The sequence below is a fragment of the Panthera tigris genome, chromosome B1 (genome assembly GCF_018350195.1).
Source record: "Panthera tigris isolate Pti1 chromosome B1, P.tigris_Pti1_mat1.1, whole genome shotgun sequence".
Lineage (NCBI taxonomy): Eukaryota > Metazoa > Chordata > Mammalia > Carnivora > Felidae > Panthera > Panthera tigris.
The window spans coordinates 37,433,074-37,452,296 of NC_056663.1; the positions used below are offsets into that span (position 1 = coordinate 37,433,074).

General features: G+C 47.7%; 1 protein-coding gene across 1 annotated transcript in view; it reads left to right on the top strand.

Moving 5' to 3' along the window:
* LZTS1 (leucine zipper tumor suppressor 1) overlaps nucleotides 1-14,524 on the top strand; it is a 49,938-nt gene extending 35,414 nt beyond the window's left edge. The window contains exons 2-4 of the mRNA XM_007093871.3: nucleotides 4,983-5,460; nucleotides 6,975-7,778; nucleotides 10,322-14,524. Of these exons, the coding sequence (XP_007093933.2) occupies nucleotides 5,116-5,460; nucleotides 6,975-7,778; nucleotides 10,322-10,993 (1,821 nt within the window). The 5' untranslated portion in view covers nucleotides 4,983-5,115 and the 3' untranslated portion in view covers nucleotides 10,994-14,524. The remainder of the gene's footprint in view (nucleotides 1-4,982; nucleotides 5,461-6,974; nucleotides 7,779-10,321) is intronic.
* Nucleotides 14,525-19,223: the final 4,699 nt, after the last annotated feature.

The window sequence follows — 19,223 nt, forward strand, 5'->3', positions numbered from 1 at the left end:
GGAGCTATAAATTTGAAGTCTTTGCTTTCATAGAGCTTACATTCTGGTGTAGATGCACACAATAAACAAAAAATAAGATTATTACAAGTTAAGCAATTGCTATGAAGGAAATAAACAGGCTGGAATAATAGTAATGGGGACATAGATTTTTTTCCAGCATAACCATAGAAAGCCACATGCAGGGGTAATATCTGAATTGAGAACTGAAGGATGAGAAAGATCTGCATGAAGAGCTAAGGAAAGAGAATTGTCAGCAGAGGCAACAGGAGATGTGAAAGCTCCTGAGTGGGAAAAGGTTTGGTGTATTCAACAACAGAGGAGAGACAAGTCTGGTTATACTTGTGGATGTGAGCAAGTAGGAAATGGGGTGAGATAAGATTGGAGCAGCAGGCAAAAACCAAGCTCTTCCCAGTGCCTTATTCTAGGAACAATTAGAATCTTTGAAGGGTTTCCATCAGGGAGCATGATACTGTGACACTTCAGATGCTTAGGAAGAACAGACTGGGGAAAGACAAATGTGGAGGAGGGTCCACCTGAGAGGGGATGGTAGTGGAGCAAGAGAGCCACAAATTCATGCAATATGTCTACCCAATATTATAGTTATACTCCAACTATGTTATATACTTCTTGAGGACAGCACCCTCATCTTGGACTTCTGTTGATCACACATACATCTGTAGAACACTGATCATGCACGAAGCACTGCACTTGTTAGTTTGCTTCATCCTCATATTGGTCCTATGAAATAGTTATTTTTTTTCCATTTTATAAGCAAAGAAACCTCACAGAGGTTAATTTTGAAATCCATATCTGTCTGATGCCATAGCCAACTGTTGTATCTCTACAACTTTGTATATATAAATATTCATAAATGTGTACTGGGTAGGTACAAACTAAGTCACCCATTACCCAAGTAGTGTAATGTGCAGAGTGCAGGCGAGTCTTTGGGCCAAAAATAGCTTTCCTCACTCTGGAAAACAGTATGGAGTTTCCTCAAAAAATTAAAAATAGAACTACCCTACGACACAGCGATTGCACTGCTAGGTATTTATCCAAGGGATACAGGTGTGCTGTTTCAAAGGGACATATGCACCCCAATGTTTATAGCAGCACTATCAACAATAGCCAAAGTATGGAAAGAGCCCAAATGTCCATCGATGGATGAATGGATAAAGAAGATGTGGTGTGTGTATACACACACACACACACACACACACACACACACACACACACAATGGAGTATTACTCAGCAATCAAAAATAATGAAATCTTGCCATTTGCAGCTACGTGGATGGAACTAGAGGGTATTATGCTAAGCGAAATTAGTCAGAGAAAGACAAATATCATATGACTTCACTCATGAGTTTAAGACACAGAAAAGATGAACACAAGGGAAGGGAAGCAAAAATAATGTAAAAAACAGGGAGGGGAACAAAACATAAGAAACGCAAAAATGGAGAATAATCAGAGGGTTACTTGAAGGGTTGTGGGAGGGGGGGATGGGCTAAATGGATAAGGGGCATTACGGAATCTACTCCTGAAATCATTGTTGCACTATATGCTAATTTGGATGTAAATTAAGAAAAAATAAAATTAAAAAAATAGCTTTCCTACATTTGGACAACTTCTTAGGATCTGAAGTCCCAGCTAAGCAAAAGATAGATGATGTGGGGGACAAAAAACACAATTTGTCTTTGTCAGCTGTTAAATTAACAGAGGAACCCTGTATTCCTAAGTAATACCATTAGAGATTGGGGTGCAGGAAAGTTGCATTTGGAATTGAGAGCACTAGTTCTGGAAAATGAGGTGAGGCATTGAGGATAACATAGGGGTGATGAATGCTGGAGAGAGCAATGATAGATACCAATGAAAATACCTACCAGTTGTGGAGTGCCTATTAGGTACTGGGCATTCAGTAGGCATACCAGACCTGTTAGATTATTTTGGTGCTTATAAACTTCTCATAACAATCCTATCAGTAGACATAATTGTGTTTCCTTGATTCTAAAAGGCCATCAATTTAATAAAAAGCTTTTCAAAGAAAACATACATTGCACTTACACCATGATGTTGTATTGTGTTTAGTTTCTACTAATGGAATATAGAATGCATTTATTCATAACATAACTATTTTATAATTCATGATAACAATGCAAGTTTGAGTTCAAGCCTTCATATTCAGAGTCTAAAGAGTCTTTTTGTTCTTTTTCACTGTGCACGTACAGTGCTGTATAACCCACCTGGAACTTCTTTCACAACTTTAGGTTTGACAGTGTAATTTAGAGCAGAAGAAAGAAGAAAGAGTTTCTTCTGCATTTCCCATTTTATTAAACTTATAGTTTCCCTCCCATCATCTGTCTTTTGACTCAGAAATACTCCTTCACAATGCATGACAACCACAGTTTTTCCCAGCTTTGAAAATCATGTGACCTATGCTTAGAGATTTGTTCAAATCTACAAATATGCTGGTGTTGACATCCCAGTGTATTCCTCTATGTGGTGACTGGCAAGGTTATTGTTATGTTAAGCATTGATTATAAAATACATTCCTTTAACTTTTAAGTTTTTTATTTTAATTCCAGTATAGTTAACATACAGTATTATATTAGTTTTAGGTGTACAACATAGTGATTCAGCAATTCCATATATCACCTGGTGTTCATCACTGACAAGTGTAGTCCTTAATCCCCATCACCTATTTCACACATCCCCCCACCCACCTCCCCTCTGGTAACCATCACTTTGTTCACTATAGTTAAGTCTGTGTTGTGGTTTTTCTTTTTCTCTTTTTTTCCCTTTGTTCATGTTTTGTTTCTTAAATTCCACATACGAGTGAAATCGTATAGTACTTGTCTTTCTCTGACTTATTTAACTTAGCATTATATCCTTTAGCTCCATCCATGTCATTGCAAATGGCAAAATTTCATTCTTTTACATGGCTGAATAATATTCCAGTGTGTGTGTGCATGTGTGTGTGTGCGCATGTGTATATCACAGCTTCTTTATCCATCCATCCCACTTAGGCTGCTTCCATAGATTGGCTATTGTAAATAACACTGCAACAAACATAGGGGTACATGTATCCCTTTGAATTAGTGTTTGTATTTTTGGTGTAGATACTCAGTAGTGAGATTACTAGATTGTACATTCCTATTACTTTTAAAAACATGTTAAGTGTGTTTCAGAATCACTTTGCGAAACTGAAGGTACTTCTCAATGTTTGAGGGTACAATTATTTCCCTCCTCTTTCTCTCCTGAACGCTCTCTGGTAAAGTCTTTTTTTTTTTTTTTTACTCCTTCACCCAAACTACTCTCATCGAGGTCAGTACCTCCACCTGGCCAGATCCATTGACCAATACAGTCATCATCGGCATGTTGACACCATCCTTATGAAACAGTTTCTTTCTTATGTCTCCTCTATCAGTTAGAGCCTTCTCAGTTTCTCTTTCTGATTCTTCCTCACCTTCCTGACCTTCATTAACCAGTCCTCAGACTTCCCTTATCTTCCTGCCTTTACTTCTGTAGTGAAGTCATCTAGTGACATAGCTGGCTTCTAGAACAAACAACTTTTACATGGAAATCTACAGCTCCTCACCCATCCTTCTGCCTACCCTACAGCACTCTTTGGATGTCTAATTGACTCTGCAAACTTAATGTCTTAAACCAAACTCCTACTTTACACCCCATCTCATCCTAAACTGGCTCTTTTTGTAGTCTTTTGTTTCTCATTAAATGGCAACTTATGTCCTCTAGTTGCTTGGATAAAAACATTGAAGGAGGCACCTGGGTGGTTCAGTCAGTTAAGTGTCTGACTTCAGCTCAGATCATAATCTCACATTTCGTGACTTCAAGCCCCGTGTCGGGCAATGTGCTGACAGCTCAGAAACTGGAGCCTGCTTTGGATTCTGTGTCTCCCTCTCTCTCTGTCCCTCTCCTGCTTGCACTCTCTCTCTGTCTCTCAAAAATAAATAAACATTAAAAAACAAAGCATTGAAGTCATTCTTGACTCCTTTCTTTCTCTTATGTCTGGCATCCAGTCCAGTAGCAAATCCTATCAGCTCAACTCTAAAATTATACCTAAAACGTAATACACTGCTACCACCCTGGCCCAGCCATGTTAGTCACTCACCTAATGTAATTGGCCCACCACTTCCATCCAGGCCAATCAGCAGCCCACTGTCTCCAACCTGCAGCCAGAGTGACCCACCACAGCCTAAGTCAGATCAAGTAATAAGCTTCTCAGAGTCACTCAGGGGCTCCTCATCTCAATCAGAGTAAAAGTGCAAGCTCTATGGCCAACCACGCTCTATGTTTTCTGGAACCTGCTAGTTCTCTGACTTCTGACTATTGTACACCGCCCCCATTGCTAACTATCCTCCAGCCAGACTGGTCTCCTGGATGATCTTACATATGCCAAGCACAAGCTACCACAGGGACTTAGAGCTTTTGCTCTTGAGGCTTCTGAGCATCTCTCTTCCCCAGATTTCCACATGGCTGCTCCCTCATTTTCTTGAGGTTTCTTCAAGCAGTATCCCAATAAAGAGGCCTCCCTGTGCCACCTGTATAAAATAATGACCTCCCAGAATTCTATGCTGCTCACTGTGCTTTATTTCCCCGCTCCCCAGCACATATATCCTAAGGATGGTAAACATTGATTTGTTGATGGCTTGTCCACACTACATTGAACACAAGCCCCATGAATGTGGGGACAATAGCCATGTTAGTCACTACTGTATCCCAGGACTTAGAGGAGGACCATCCCAAAGGAGGGTCTCAGTGATGTTTGTTGAATTAGTAGACAAAGGAAGAGTGAACAAAAGAGTCCAGTAACAGAGTCAAGGCTGAGTTTTCATCAGGAGAAGCATACATTTCTCTACTGCTCAGATCTGGCCATCAGAGCAGCTCCTCACGAAAGTCACCATTGAGGACTGTGCCGTGGCTTGCTCATCTCAGGCTGACTTCTACCTTTTGTCCCCTTACAGGTCTACAGCTCTCCCAGGTTCTGTGAGGCTTCTGCTATGACCGCAGCTTCTTCTTGGTACCAGGACTGCCCCTTACTGCTGCAGCCACATCAGATCCCTGCTCTGCCCTGTCTGTCTTTAGCCCCAAGTCAGCATGGGTAGTGTCAGTAGCCTCATTTCTGGCCACAGCTTCCATGGCAAGCACTGCCGAGCTTCACGGTACAAGCTGGGCAAGTCCTCCCATCTCAAGAAACTCAATCGATATTCAGATGGGCTTCTGAGATTTGGCTTCTCCCAGGACTCAGGCCATGGCAAGTCCAGCTCCAAAATGGGAAAGAGTGAAGACTTCTTCTACATCAAGGTCAGCCAGAAAGCCCGGGGCTCCCACCACCCAGATTACACTGCACTGTCTAGTGGGGACATAGGCGGCCAGGCTGGGGTGGACTTTGGCCCGTCCACCCCACCCAAGCTTATGCCCTTCTCCAGTCAGCTAGAAATGGTAAGCAAGTGTCTTTGGTAAGAGTGGGTGGGTTGGAAAAGCAATAGAGAGCAAAATGGGAAGAAGAGAGTGGGGGCAAGGATGGGAATGAAGGCAGTGATACAAACATTTAAAAACCCAAGAAGCCAGGGCAGTGGTGGTGAGGGTGGAAATGCTCAGTCACACCACAGAGATCAAAGGCTGGACGAGGGAATTGAAGCACTGGTCATGCCCCTAAACTGGAAGTCTTGAGTGAGCCCTTACACAAAAAGCAAAAGAGAAATGAAAGCCTTTCTGAGCCCTACTGGAATGGAACTCTGGATTGTCAAAACAGGACCAACAGCAGCATTTTCAAGTACATGGCAAGGGGAGGGAGCTCTATTATCATCTGGAAGAGCCAATGGAGAGTCTGCTTGTAGAGAGCTAGCAGCTTTGCTGCTAGCAGGCTCCTGGAGGTGGGCCTTTCCCTCACTTGCTGCTGTTGTGGTGCAGCAGCTCCTCACTCAAGCCAGGCCTTGAAAGTGTCTTCGGTGGGATAAGAACTGAGTTTGTTATCATCAGTTTAGCAGGGATGAGGTAAAAAGAGGCCTATAAAGTCAGAAATCCAGCCCTTATGCCAGCTCAAGTTCTCATGGGCCCAACCAGTGGACTTGAGAACAATTTCCCTAGTTAATCACATGCCCCCACCTGGGGGGATGAATCCATGACTTTGATATTCTAGGAAGTGACCCACTTAGTTTGCATAGAGCTTTAAGCTTTCCAAATTTAAAGGGTTTGTAGACTGCAAGGTACTCTTCCAAGGAAAATGACAGTTTTAAGAAAGGATTGTTGGGGCACCTGGGTGGCTCAGTCAGTTGAGCGGCCGACTTTGGCTCAGGTCATGATCTCACGGTCTGTGAGTTCGAGCCCCGCGCCGGGCTCTGTGCTGACAGCTCAGAGCCTGGAGCCTGCTTCAGATTCTGTGTCTCCCTCTCTCTCTGCCCCTCCCCCACTCATGCTCTGTCTCTCTCTGTCTCAGAAATAAATAAACATTAAAAAAAAAAAGGATTGTTATTGCAAGTGGTCTTCCCAACCCTTTGATATTAGTCACAGCCAGTATTCTTGCTTCTGGCCTACTGGAAGGGGCAGTGAAGGTGAAGAAGGGATGCTTGTCGACCATGCTTGTTGAGCCTAATGCCCTTACCCTACACCACACAGAGACCCAGAACCAGAGCCCTGGCCTAGGGATCTCAGCCAGGGAACCTAAAGATGCTATTCATCATCTCACAAGGTCTGGGACAAGCTGATGACAGGTTAGTAGTTTGTAAAACAAAGTAACTCAGTGATCCTTAAGTACATCCCCTACCCACAAAGGAATTCCTCCTTCTTGAGAGAGACTCACCATATTCAGCTGCTTCATAGCAACAGGCAAGATCGCCTATGGTTATTACTAAAAAGGATGCTGTGTGGCCAGCACACACACCCAGCAAGGGAGGGAAAGGTGAGAGGGGAGTTGAAGTGAGACATGGAATCAATATGGTTGTTTTCCTCACCAGGGGTCAGAGAAAGGTGCAGTGAGGCCCACAGCATTCAAGCCTGTGCTGCCACGGTCAGGAGCTATCCTCCACTCATCCCCTGAGAGCGCCAGCCACCAGCTGCACCCTGCCCCTCCAGACAAGCCCAAGGAACAGGATCCAAAGCCCAGCCTGTGCTCTGGGGCACTGTCTGACTCTGGCCGGAACTCCATGTCTAGCCTGCCCACGCACAGCACCAGCAGCAGCTACCAGTTGGATCCACTGGTTACACCAGTGGGGCCCACCAGCCGTTTTGGGGGCTCAGCCCACAATATCACCCAGGGCATCATCCTCCAGGACAGCAACATGATGAGTCTGAAGGCTCTGTCTTTCTCCGATGGGGGCAGCAAGCTGGCCCACCCAAGCAAGGCAGACAAGGCTTCCTCATGCATCCGCTCCCCCATCTCCACAGATGAGTGCAGCATCCAGGAGCTTGAGCAGAAGCTGCTGGAGAGGGAGGGAGCACTCCAGAAGCTGCAGCGTAGCCTTGAGGACAAGGAGCTGGCCTCCAGTCAGGCTTATGAAGAACGGCAGTGGCGCTGCAAGGAGGAGCTGGATGGCCTGGAGCAGAAGTGCAGTGGCAAGTTGAAGCAAGCCTCACAGAAGAGCCAGCGCACACAGCAGATGCTGCACCTCCAGGTGCTCCAGCTCCAGCAGGAGAAGAGGCAGCTCCGGCAGGAGCTTGAGAGCCTCATGAAGGAACAGGACCTGCTGGAGACCAAGCTCAAGTCCTATGAGAAGGAGAAGACCAGCTTTGCCCCTGCACTGGAAGAGACTCAGTGGGAGGTGAGGCTTATGGTGGGGGCTTGGGGTGGTCAGCTATTTGATACCAGTCCCCACTTCTCCTCCAGGTTCTAGCCCATGGTGTGTGTACACAAATTGCCCAGACAAAGTGAGCCAGAGTGCCAGCCTTGTGACCCAAACAAAGGGCTCCATGGTGAACCATGTCGGGAGTACAATTAGTGTGAGCTTCCTACTCTCTCCCGCCTCAGGGCCTCATGGCCTCCAGAATTCAGTTTGCTAACTGAGTCATTGACTGAGGAGCTGGAACTGAGGGAATAGAGGCCTCACTGGGCTGAGGGCCGACCCACTTCATCTGCTTGCAGAAAGCTCAAAAGAAACACAAGCCATGCCTGAGCATGAGTTCACGCTGGTTCAAGAGCCCACAAGAGAGCAGACTTTGTTATTTTTGAGAGAAGGGACCCCACGCACTAGTAAGAGTGACCTCATTTGTGGCAGGTATCACTGACAGAATGGGCCATTCTACACAGAACTGTAAGTGGGGCTTCTAGTTGGTGGGCTGCAATGGAAACATAGAAGAGCAAGAGAAGGGCACACCATACCTGGAAATGAGGCATCTGGACCTGGCTTAGCTGGAGAAGCTAACCCCCACATTCTGATCTCCAGAAAATAGCTTTTCTCACCTGAAGGGCCTCTCAAGGTGGATAGGGGTGTGGGCATGGTGGTTCTTTTATTCTCCCCAAAGACTCCTACCCTGGAAAGGAACTGAGGAGGCACTGTGTCTGATTAGACCAGTGCCACCCCAGGTCAGGGTGACACAAGCTCAGCAACATAAGCACCTGTTTTCACTGGAGCTTTCTGTACTCATTCTAGAAATTAGAGTGACAAATGTTATCAGGAGTAGAGAGGAAAATGATCCTTTCTATGAAAGAGATGAATGGGGGCACTGGACAGGTGAGAAGGGAAAATCACTTATTTGCCAGGCTTCCCACAGAGGAAAGGATGCTGGCCATAGGGGTCTTTCCTCTTTCCTATTGATGATGGCACCGAAGACCCCACCCTAACTATCATTTCTCAGCCAGGGATCAGAGACATTTTGGGGCACCTCAAAGATATAAGCTCGTCCTGGTGCTAGGCATCCATGCTTATTTGTCCAATTCCCAGCTAAGCTAGACATCACTGTGACCTCATTCCCAGATTGTCCAGTCTAGACAGTAAAATAAATAAAATAAGTATTTATAATATCACATAAATATATTGCAAACATATTTAGAATAGTAATTTATCAAGTGTTTATTAAGTGCCAAACCCTAGGTTCTCCCATTTAATCCTTATAATAACCCTATGAAGTAGGGTTATTATAAATAATCCTTAATTTAGTTAAGAAAACTGACAACACAGAGGTTATAGTAGCAAACAACTAGTTAAATGACTTGCCCAAGATCACCACATAATAGGTATCAGAGCCAGGATTTGATTTAATGATTTGGCTCCAAAGTTCACATTTTTAATCACTACCCCATACTATCACCAAGATCAGCCAATCATATACATATGTGGTCAAGCCAGGATTCAAAAGCAGGCCCATGCCTCAACCATGACTCTATGTTGCTCCCTCCATGAAACAAACACAGGTTTTGCCTTAGAAAGACATTCCTGGTCCCACACAAGCATTGTGGATGAGGTTATGCATTGCTTCATAAGTGGCTCATGAGAGCAAGGAGTTGGGGGTTCCTACTATGAGAGAAGTGAGGAAAAATTAAGGTAGCTTCTGGTCTTGTTCCAAGAATCCATTCTGTAGAGGCCCAGGCTCTGACCTTCATTCTGTCCAGCTTTCCCACAGGCCAGCAGGAAACATTCTTGTGACACAGCCAACCAGACTGGTCTAGGTCATCTTTTGAGCCACCCATGACCCCAAATGGTCAAGACCCCAGAGATGCATGGGTCTGAATCAGTGCCTTTGATTTTGTCTGCTGCTTTTGGCCAACTTTCGAAGGGGAATAAGAATAGAAATGGTGGAGGGGTGGGGCAGGGGGAGAACATAGTAGCTTGCCATTTGGCAGATCTGAATTGGACACTGTCTCTGAGGCAGGCATGTTGCTGGTCACTGGCATGTAGCTGGTCATTGGCGTGTAGCAGTTAATGCTTGAAAATAGTCTTTATCCCCAGTAGGGAAGGAGGGGAGCCAGGTATGCACAAGGGTGAGGTCAGAAGATGTGGGCACAAACATGAATGACAGAAGTTTGCCAGACATGGAACTCAAGGTCATTAATGTTAAGTGTGGATGATGGAGCTACCAGTAGTGAGCATTGGTTTACACACAACCATGGGTTTGGGTACTGATTGAGATATAGACTCTAATTTGGGGTTGAGACAGGCATGTGGACAGACTAAGACTACAGAATGACAGGAACCTCAGAGAGGGGCTTGGCCTTCACGGGTCACCCAGACCATCATGCCTGGGAACTCTCTTGAGACACCGTGTCAGGACCAGCCTAATTCTTTAGGCAGTTAAGATGTTACTCTCCCCAGATAAGGACCTCTTATATCTTATCACCTTCTCTTCTTCCCAACCCAACCCTTGGCAGGTGTGCCAGAAGTCGGGTGAAATCTCTCTTCTGAAGCAGCAGCTGAAGGAGTCCCAGACAGAAATCAACACCAAGGCTAGTGAGATCCTTAGTCTGAAGGCACAGCTGAAGGACACACGGGGCAAACTGGAGGGCATGGAGCTGAAGACTCAGGATTTAGAGAGTGCTCTGCGCACCAAGGGCCTGGAGCTTGAGGTCTGTGAGAATGAGCTTCAGCGCAAGAAAAATGAGTCCGAGCTTCTCCGAGAGAAGGTGAACCTGCTGGAGCAGGAACTGCTGGAGCTGCGGGCCCAGGCTGCCTTGCAGCGGGAAGCTGTGTCTCTGGGGCCAGGGCTAGGGCCAGGGCCTGGGACTACCTTCTCTGAGGACATCCCCGCCCTGCAGCGGGAGTTGGAGCGGCTGCGTGCAGAGCTCAAGGAGGAGCGGCAAGGCCACGACCAGATGTCCTCAGGCTTCCAGCATGAGCGGCTGGTGTGGAAGGAGGAGAAGGAGAAGGTGATCCAGTACCAGAAGCAGCTACAGCAGAGCTACCTGGCCATGTACCAGCGGAATCAGCGCCTGGAGAAGGCCCTGCAGCAGCTGGCCCATGGGGACGGTGCAGGGGAGGCCTTTGAAATTGACCTTGAAGGGGCCGACATCCCCTACGAGGATATCATAGCCACTGAGATCTGAGGGGCCTCCTGGGAGAGGGAGAGCCTGGGACCTGACATTGGGAGGCAGGGGTACAGAGCCTGTCAAGGAGGGGTCCTCTTCCCACTACCCTGCTCAATAACTCATGTCTCCGAGAGAAGCCTTCCCCAAGGCACAGACCTGGGACCCAACAGGGGAGGAGAGAGAAGGAGAAGGACTGCTACATGACTTTTCCAACCCTTGCCCACATTCCAGCATTTACCATCCCTCCAGCCCACCAGACCTCTAGCTTTCCCAACAGATGCATCCAGGGATCTCCATCATTTGGTTAATAGATCCCTAAACCTTGTCCTTTGTTTAAAAATATTTAGACCCTCTCCCAGGGATGATGGTGACTGCCATATTGGCCAATGGCCACCCCATGACAGAAACTCCCTTCTGTGTGTTCCCACAACTACCTTTCTGCCCCTGGACACATTGGGATGCCTTGGGAATAGAAAGAAGCCATCTGTGACTATAAGCCTTGGATCCTGACCTGTTTATAACCTGAGCTATTCTCCTGTGGTCTCCGAATTGTAGGGCTTGTAGTCAGGTGTGGGGAACCTTGCTTAGCAACATCAGAGCTGTCCCAATTCTGGACAGCCACAGACAGGAGGGGAAAGCTGGGGCAGCCCAGGAATGTCTAGAGTCAGCAAAGCCCAGAGAAGGTTAGAGGGAGAAGCCAGGCAGTAATGACCAGACCCTGCTGGGCCCTGCTAACTGGAGATGAGCAGCCTTAGACAACTGGTAGCCCAAATTTGACTTCAGTGACCACTCTTCTTAAAGCCATAGACACTGAGGCCCTGGGGAGGGGGAGATTAAAAACACCTGACACAGGGTGGGTGTGGCTTATAGGTCAGGAGCAGTCCCCAGAGCCCCAGGCAGAGAGAAGAGGCACAAATACAGTCTTAATGAACAGCCCCAGGGCCACTGGCTAGCCTCCCTCCACCTGGGCCCCATAGGAGCCCCCAGCTGTAAAGAAACCAGAGGGCTTCAGCTTTCTGGGGGCTGGGCCAGTACCTGGCAGGGGAAGGCGGAGCGGGGAGGGGGTGCTGGTGTTTCTCTTCTAAAGATGTGTAGAGCTGGGGGAGGAGAGAATGGTAGAGTTTCTCAGTTGCTTGGTTCAGAGAAAAAAAATTTTTTTTGGTCTTCTTTCGTCTTTTTTTCTTTCTTGTCTTTTCAGAAGCAAGCCAGATCTAGCAGGCAGCCAGAACTGTTCCATGTTCTATTTTTGACTCAAGCTACAGCTGCTGTTCTTTCTTAGGACAGCCAAGCCTTGCTGGATTCCTGAGCTTCATGCCTGCTTGCTGAGAGGGGTTCACTGAGGTAGGAGGGATGAGAGTCTGGGTATTTAGCAATCTGAGACCAAACCCCTGGTTCTGCCTCCCTGACCACAGTCTTTTCAAGGACCCAGAGTGGGAGTGGGAGCTGCTTCTCATCACCCTCCCCCCACCCCAACTACAGCCCCCATTCCTCCAGAGCCACCACGTTTTTTCTGAGTTGGGCTGAGGGCAGGGCCACCTTCTCTGCAATTGGCTCTGCCTTCTAGTCCCTGAGGTTAAACTGTGCCTGTCCTGCTGCCTTCATGTGACAGAGAAGCTTTTCTGGAATTTCAAGCAATTGCTCTTAGTCATAGGCTAGATTTAAACCTGAAACGGATAGACTAAAAGCCTCCTTCCTGCCTGGAGTGCAGTGCCCTCCATAGGGCACAGTGCAGACCCTCAGGTCAAAGATATCCCATTCCCTAAGCCACACTGTTAGAAAGTGGAACAGGGATGGTATACTATCTCCCAAACTGAGAAGGCACTTTGAGACCAGAAAACAAAGCAGGTGACTCCATTCAGTTTACACAGAATTTTATTCAGGGTAATGTACTGACAGAATAGGGTGGGGGATGATCCAGGCACTCTACACAGCTATTCTCCACAAAGTCTGGACCTTAGTCCACAGATTTTATACAGCCAGGGAACACACAGAAGGGCATTATAGTAATATCAAAGGGTTTGCATGCACCTAATTGACAGCTAACCTTTAATTAGATCTTGTGGCACCACCTGTTCATCAGGAAGAGGAAAGACTGTGTTCTAACAGATTCATGGGAGGCTGAAACAAGCCTCCCCCAATACCAGCCTTGGAAGGCATGTCTAAGGTACGTATGTTAATCTCCGAGGGGCCCAGAACACGTATTCCCAAGAGAGGTCATCAAGTGAACACGAACAAGATGGAGGGCCAAAAATGGAGTCTATATTGTCAGCACTCCTACACACGGCCCTCATTCTCTCTATTTTCACCAGCCTGTGCCTTGTTTGAGTCCTTTTTCTCAGTGAGATTGCCACGAGATAAAGGGGCTGCTGTTTCCTTCCCAGGCTGGAGATACCCCACCACTCCCCACCCCCAAAAAGCAGCCAAAAGCCTGGCCGGCACTCTTCGCTCAAGACCTTGCCTGAGAAGAGGTGTGTGCTAAGCCCAGGGGAGGGAGCTCAGGGGCAAGGTTTGCTCTCCACCATGGTGTGACACTGCCCTGCACTCTGCATCCTGACCTAAAGCCAAACCATGGATGCCCTACCTGGTCTGCCACCAGCCCAAGGCCCCAGAGTAGCCCAAAGTGGCACCAGAGTGCAACAGTGTAACATAGCGACCTCACTGCCATGTGGTTTTTCTTCCCTTCCCCATGCCAAACTCAGCCTTTCTGGAAGGAGGCTCTGAACAACAGAGGCTGAGCAGGGACTGGGAAGTCAGATGACAGGGCTTCAGAGCAGAGGGTCTGGCCCAGGGCCAGCCAGCAGGAGCTGGCTGCCCTTTGCTCTGAACACTCCTGCTGGCATACTTGCTCATTCAGTCAGATCCACTGGCTCTGCTCTTCCAAAGGATGCTTGGTCTGAAAATGCTCTGGCTGCCTACAAAGAGATAGCAAGCAGCATCCAGCACCACTTCACCAAGAAGGGGACTCTGCCTCCGGGCCTTGCAATGACCAGACTCTCTCAGGGTTCCCCTGGGGGTATTTCTTCTGGCTGCTGTGTCCTGCTGGCTGCACTCTGGCCTCCACAGGCACTGAACTCTACAGGGACCGGGGAGAGCTAGCTTTCCCCTGAGAAGCACTTGCTGAGCCTCTGCTCCTTGCCCTGCTCTTGCCCCGGCCCAGCTGAGAGGGATACCCAGGGGAAGGCAGGCTGGGGCAAGCAGCTTTGGGAGAGGGCTTTCCCCATGGATCCTGAGTTCTCCTGAGCCAGAGCTGCTGTGGCAGGAAGCTGTGAACCCTGTACAGTGGATGCTTCCCTCACCTGTTGTGTGGTCGGTCTTGTGCTGAGTCCACAGGCAGAGCTAGAACCTCCAGTCAAGGCTGGCTTTGGACAGACTGGCATTTGGAAGAATATGCACATAGTTATTTTTCTCTAGGTGGTTTCTTGTTATTTTGTTTGTTTGATTGATTTGCTTTTGACAGCTTTGTTTTATTTTTGATGCCCAAAAATGGCCATGTAAACTATTTCTGATAATTTTATGTTTCTATTTATGAATAAAGAATGCCATTTCTCATGCCCTCTAGAACCACTTTTGTCTACTCAAGCTACCCTGCTTTTCCAGGCTGTGGCATGGCAGCTCCTTGGGGCTTCTCCACCTGGAACAGGAAAGGTGACATCTCAACCTGCCAGTGAGAGAGGTGCAGACAGCCTTGATGAAGGCAGTGTTGGCTGGTGGCAAAGCACGGGCCTTGGCATCATGTGGACTTCCAGCCAGTCTCTACTACTCTCCAACCCTGTGATTTTATCTATGAACAGACCCTGGACTGATCCTGAGGGAGGAGAAAAGGAGACTAAGGGACATGGTTGTCTGCAAGGCACAGGGTCCTCTCCAAAAGAGAACCCCTCCACCAACCCTAACCTCGGCCTCCCCTTTCTTATGTTCTAGCTGCTCACCTCACCAGCCAATTCCTTGGCCTATTGAATCCAGCCTCTTTGGCAGGAGACCAGGGTGGCTCTCGTTGCTACTACCTCAGAGTCTCCCAGCTGGGAAGGTGCAGTCACCACAGTGGCCATCTGTCTAGCCTTCTCCAAGCCAACCTGCCTGTTTCACCTTGGCAAGCATTCCCAGCTTCTCTGGACTCAAATCCTACACTCAAAGGGCTTCTACTCAGATGGCAGGAGACAGAAGGGACATGTAAAAAGAAAATTGAAAACACAAGGTAGCCTGTGGAATGCATGAGGGGTAGATGGCAATGCCTCAGAGAGGGGACAGATCAGGGTGTCTGGGAAAGGAGGCAGGCAGGAGAGTGCCTGGAGAGCAACCATGGGACATAAGAGGCACAAGCAGAAAGGGAAAGACAGGAAGCACATCCCAGGACAGGTGTTCACATTTGCCTGTCTATACAGGTGACAGGAGCAACACTGAAGGTTGGAGAGGCAGGAGGCCAGGGTGCAGTAAGCCTCCAAAGCCAAGGAAGGTCAGGCAGCTGAGAAGTGACCAAGCCAGGATGGGAGCCTACATCTATCTAATTTCAAGGCCCAGTACTGGAACAAAGGGGTCATCTCAGGCCTGGAGTAACACGTCTTGTTCTTCCTCCTAGATCTGACTCATGTTGGGTAGGCTATTGCATTGGTGACAGCCACTGCAATATGCCTTCCCCTAATCACACCCTGGTGGGGCCCCTCCCCTTTAGTTCTGGAAGGCCCTGGGACTCACTTTAACCAATTAAAGTCAGCAGAAGCGATGCCCAACCCATTCTAGCCTAAGCTTCGAAAGCAACCTAAGCTTGGAAGCTTCCAAATGTATATTCCTGGGGGCCCTGAGCTGCCAAGTAAAAAGCCCCTCTGGTATGCTGGAGAGATCATCAGACTGGGTCAGTCATCATCCATTGAGCAGGAGTAATCCTGTTGTCCCAGCTAGGCTCCAGCTAAGTGCAGCTGATCCAGCAGACCCCCCCTTTGAACAGGGGTTTGCTTCCCCCCATCCTGCCCTTCCAGAATCCTGACCTCAGGACCATGAGCACATTAAATGGCAGTGTTTTTAAGCCACTAAATTCATGGTGATTTCTTATGTGGCATAGAAATAGCCATTCTCTAGCAACCCCATTACTTGCTGCTCCAACAAGCCTCTCTCTGTCCAACAGGCTAGGAGTAATAGAAAAGCAGGACTCTTCGAAATGTGTGGGGCTAAAGACTGCTTTAGCTGTAGGAGGGGCAGCAAAGTAGAGAGCAAAGCCTTCTTCCTGCCCATCTTCCCCTGAAGTGCTGTTGAGGACACAAGCCTTTTCTTAAGCCCCCAGACCTACTTATTATTTTAGAAAAAAGGGCGGGGGGTGAGAGAGAGAAAGAAAAAGAGAGAGGGGCTCCTCCTCTCCAGAAAACAAGCAGCTGGAGCCTCAGCCTGTCCAGTACTAGGAGCACAGTCTCAGGGTCCTCATAAAACCAGGAACATAGTGTGCACACTTGCGCCTGTGAGGTGGGAGGCAGAGCGGCCACTGTCCCCAGGCAGCCTCTGCATCAGGTGCTTTCTGAATTATATGAAGAAGGTCACACTGCCTCCAAACTTCTCCCCAACCCAGGCATCGCAAGTCCTGAAATTTCATCATTTCATTCATTCATGTTAACATACATGTATTTATTCAACACACATTTATTAAGTTCTACTTTATGCCAAGCCCTGTTCTAGATACCAGAAATACAGAAGTGAACAAAAATAGTGAAGGGCCTTTCTCCTTATGGAGCTTATACTCTGGAAGTAAATCAGATGATTTTCAATTTAGATAAGTGCCATGAAGGAAATTAACAGGGTGATAACAGGCATTGGTGGTACTGTATGGAAAGGCAGCACGGGGGAAATTGGCATAGGAAAAGGAAGGTTGGAAAAACAAAATGTCCTCTTATGTCAATATTTTGGGAGACTGGGTCATCATCCTTTCCTAACTTGGACCTCCCATGCCCACCCCAGTTCCCTCTCCTAGGAATCTCCCCTTTCCTGGGGGCCTCCGCAGACACCTTAACAGGGGACTTACAGTGCTTCTCCCACCTCACCTTCTCTCTTACTGCCCCAAACATCTCCTACAACAGCCCTCACCTTCCTCTCTGTCAGAAACAGTTCCTCCCATCACTTCCAATGAAGATCACCAAAAAGCCTGAAACATCAAATGTCCTTCCACACATGAAAATTATAAAGGAAATTTTGGGTCAGGGCGCCTGGATTGCTCAGTTGGTTGAGTGTCTGACTTCAGCTCAGGTCATGATCTTGCGGTCTGTGGGTGCAAGCCTCACATAGTTGGATAAGTTACTTAACTTCCCTGTGCTTCAGACAGTTGTTTTTGACAATTAAATGAGATAATGCCCACTGAAAGTTAAAGTATTGCTATTATTTTTATTAATACTATAATTTATTGCTATCATTATTTGTTAGTATAATGTCACTGCTTCCAGCTATGCTGAACTACACTGATGCCCAAGACTCTTAGCAGCCTCAGCAAAACCCCACCACTTGAAGAACAGCTGACTGTCTCCCCCACCCTCAGCTTTTCTCCCCAGCTCTCAACTCCAGAAAGCTGGCTTGTGGGGTAAAACCCCTGGGAGAGACAGAGGGCACAGCTGGGAGAAGAAAGGAACAAAGAGGGAATTGCTAGGGGGTGTGGTGGAGCAGGTCTGTGCTGGAGCCAGCCTGTGACACTGACCAAAACCCCATGCCCAGGGTACTCAGTTACAATCCTATTCACCACCCCACTAAGGGCAGCCTCTCCAGTGCCAGCACCAGCACACATTTATGCACACACCCCAAGTCCCCATTGTATTCTCCCTTCAGGGCCCGCCACCCCCTACCACCTCAATAAGGGCTAATTGAGTTGTAAGTAGACTTAAGATGGTGTTTGTAATCAGTGACAGGTGAGACAAATTAAATTCCTTAAACCAAAAGTAACAGGACAGTTTGAGCCATCAAGACCCATCAGCTGCTGGCACTCTCTTGGCCAGTGGAGGCCCAGAGCCAGGCAGTACACATATAGCCTGAGTGTTCAGGGTCCAAAGTTCCCTTTGCTTGACCAGTTCTTCCAGGCAAGAAGACAGAGGTACAATAGAGCAGGCTAGGGGGTTAGGGCAAGGGGGTGCTGCCCATGTTAAGCAGAAGGGAAGTTAACCTTTACTGGGCTGGGGGCTAGATGGCTTCTCAAGCTAGCATCTGCATTTACCACTTATAACAACCCTGTATTTTACATATGATAGAATGGTGGCCCCCAGTGTGTGGGACCTAATTGTAGCCACAACACAAGCTCTCACTTTAAAAAAAAAAAAAAATGTTTGTTTTTGAGAGACAGAGCATGAATGGGGGAGGGGCAGAGAGAGAGGAAGACCACAGAATCCAAAGCAAGCTCCAGGCTCTACACTGTCAGTACAGAGCCCAATGTGGGGCTTGAACTCATGAACTGTGAGATCATGACACAAAGTCTTTACTCAACTCCCTCACCTCCATCCTAGTCATCACCTGGGGCCCCCTTAGAAGAGGTGTGGCTATGGGCTAGGAAGCTATCTGGAGCCAAGAGCAAATCTCAGAGAGGGACTCAGCTGACAGTTGCAGCCACTACACTCCCAGCAGGTGGGAAATTATCTTCCTAGAGGGGGGTATCTAGGCCATCCACCATGGTCTACATGTTCCCTACTCTGTCTTCTCCCTCTCTTCCCTATACCCTTATTATTGCCACCCACCCTCCCACAACACTGCACCACAAGCAAAAGCATTATGGATGGCGTGATATCCATCCTAGTTCTAGCCGTCCCACCCTCCAAGCCCTCATGGATGACACCAAGACCAAGCTAAGAGTGCTGTGTAAAGCTGAAATACAGGCTACCTTCACAACTCCCTTCTTCCTGATTCCAAAATAAAATTGTAGAGATGCTCAGTAATGCTTACTGCCAAGAACCAAACTTGTTTATGAAGTTGGACAAATTACAGAGGAGAGAAGGAACATATGTTAAATATCTCCAGTGTGCCTAGCTGACATACACTTTTTATTTTTTTTATTTTTTTTAACGTTTATTTATTTTTGAGACAGAGAGAGACAGAGCATGAACGGGGGAGGGTCAGAGAGAGGGAGACACAGAATCCGAAACAGGCTCCAGGCTCTGAGCTGTCAGCACAGAGCCCAACGCGGGGCTCGAACTCACAGACCACGAGATCATGACTTGAGCCGAAGTCGGCCCGCTTAACCGACTGAGCCACCCAGGCGCCCCCTGACATACACTTTTTAAAGATCCCTGGATGT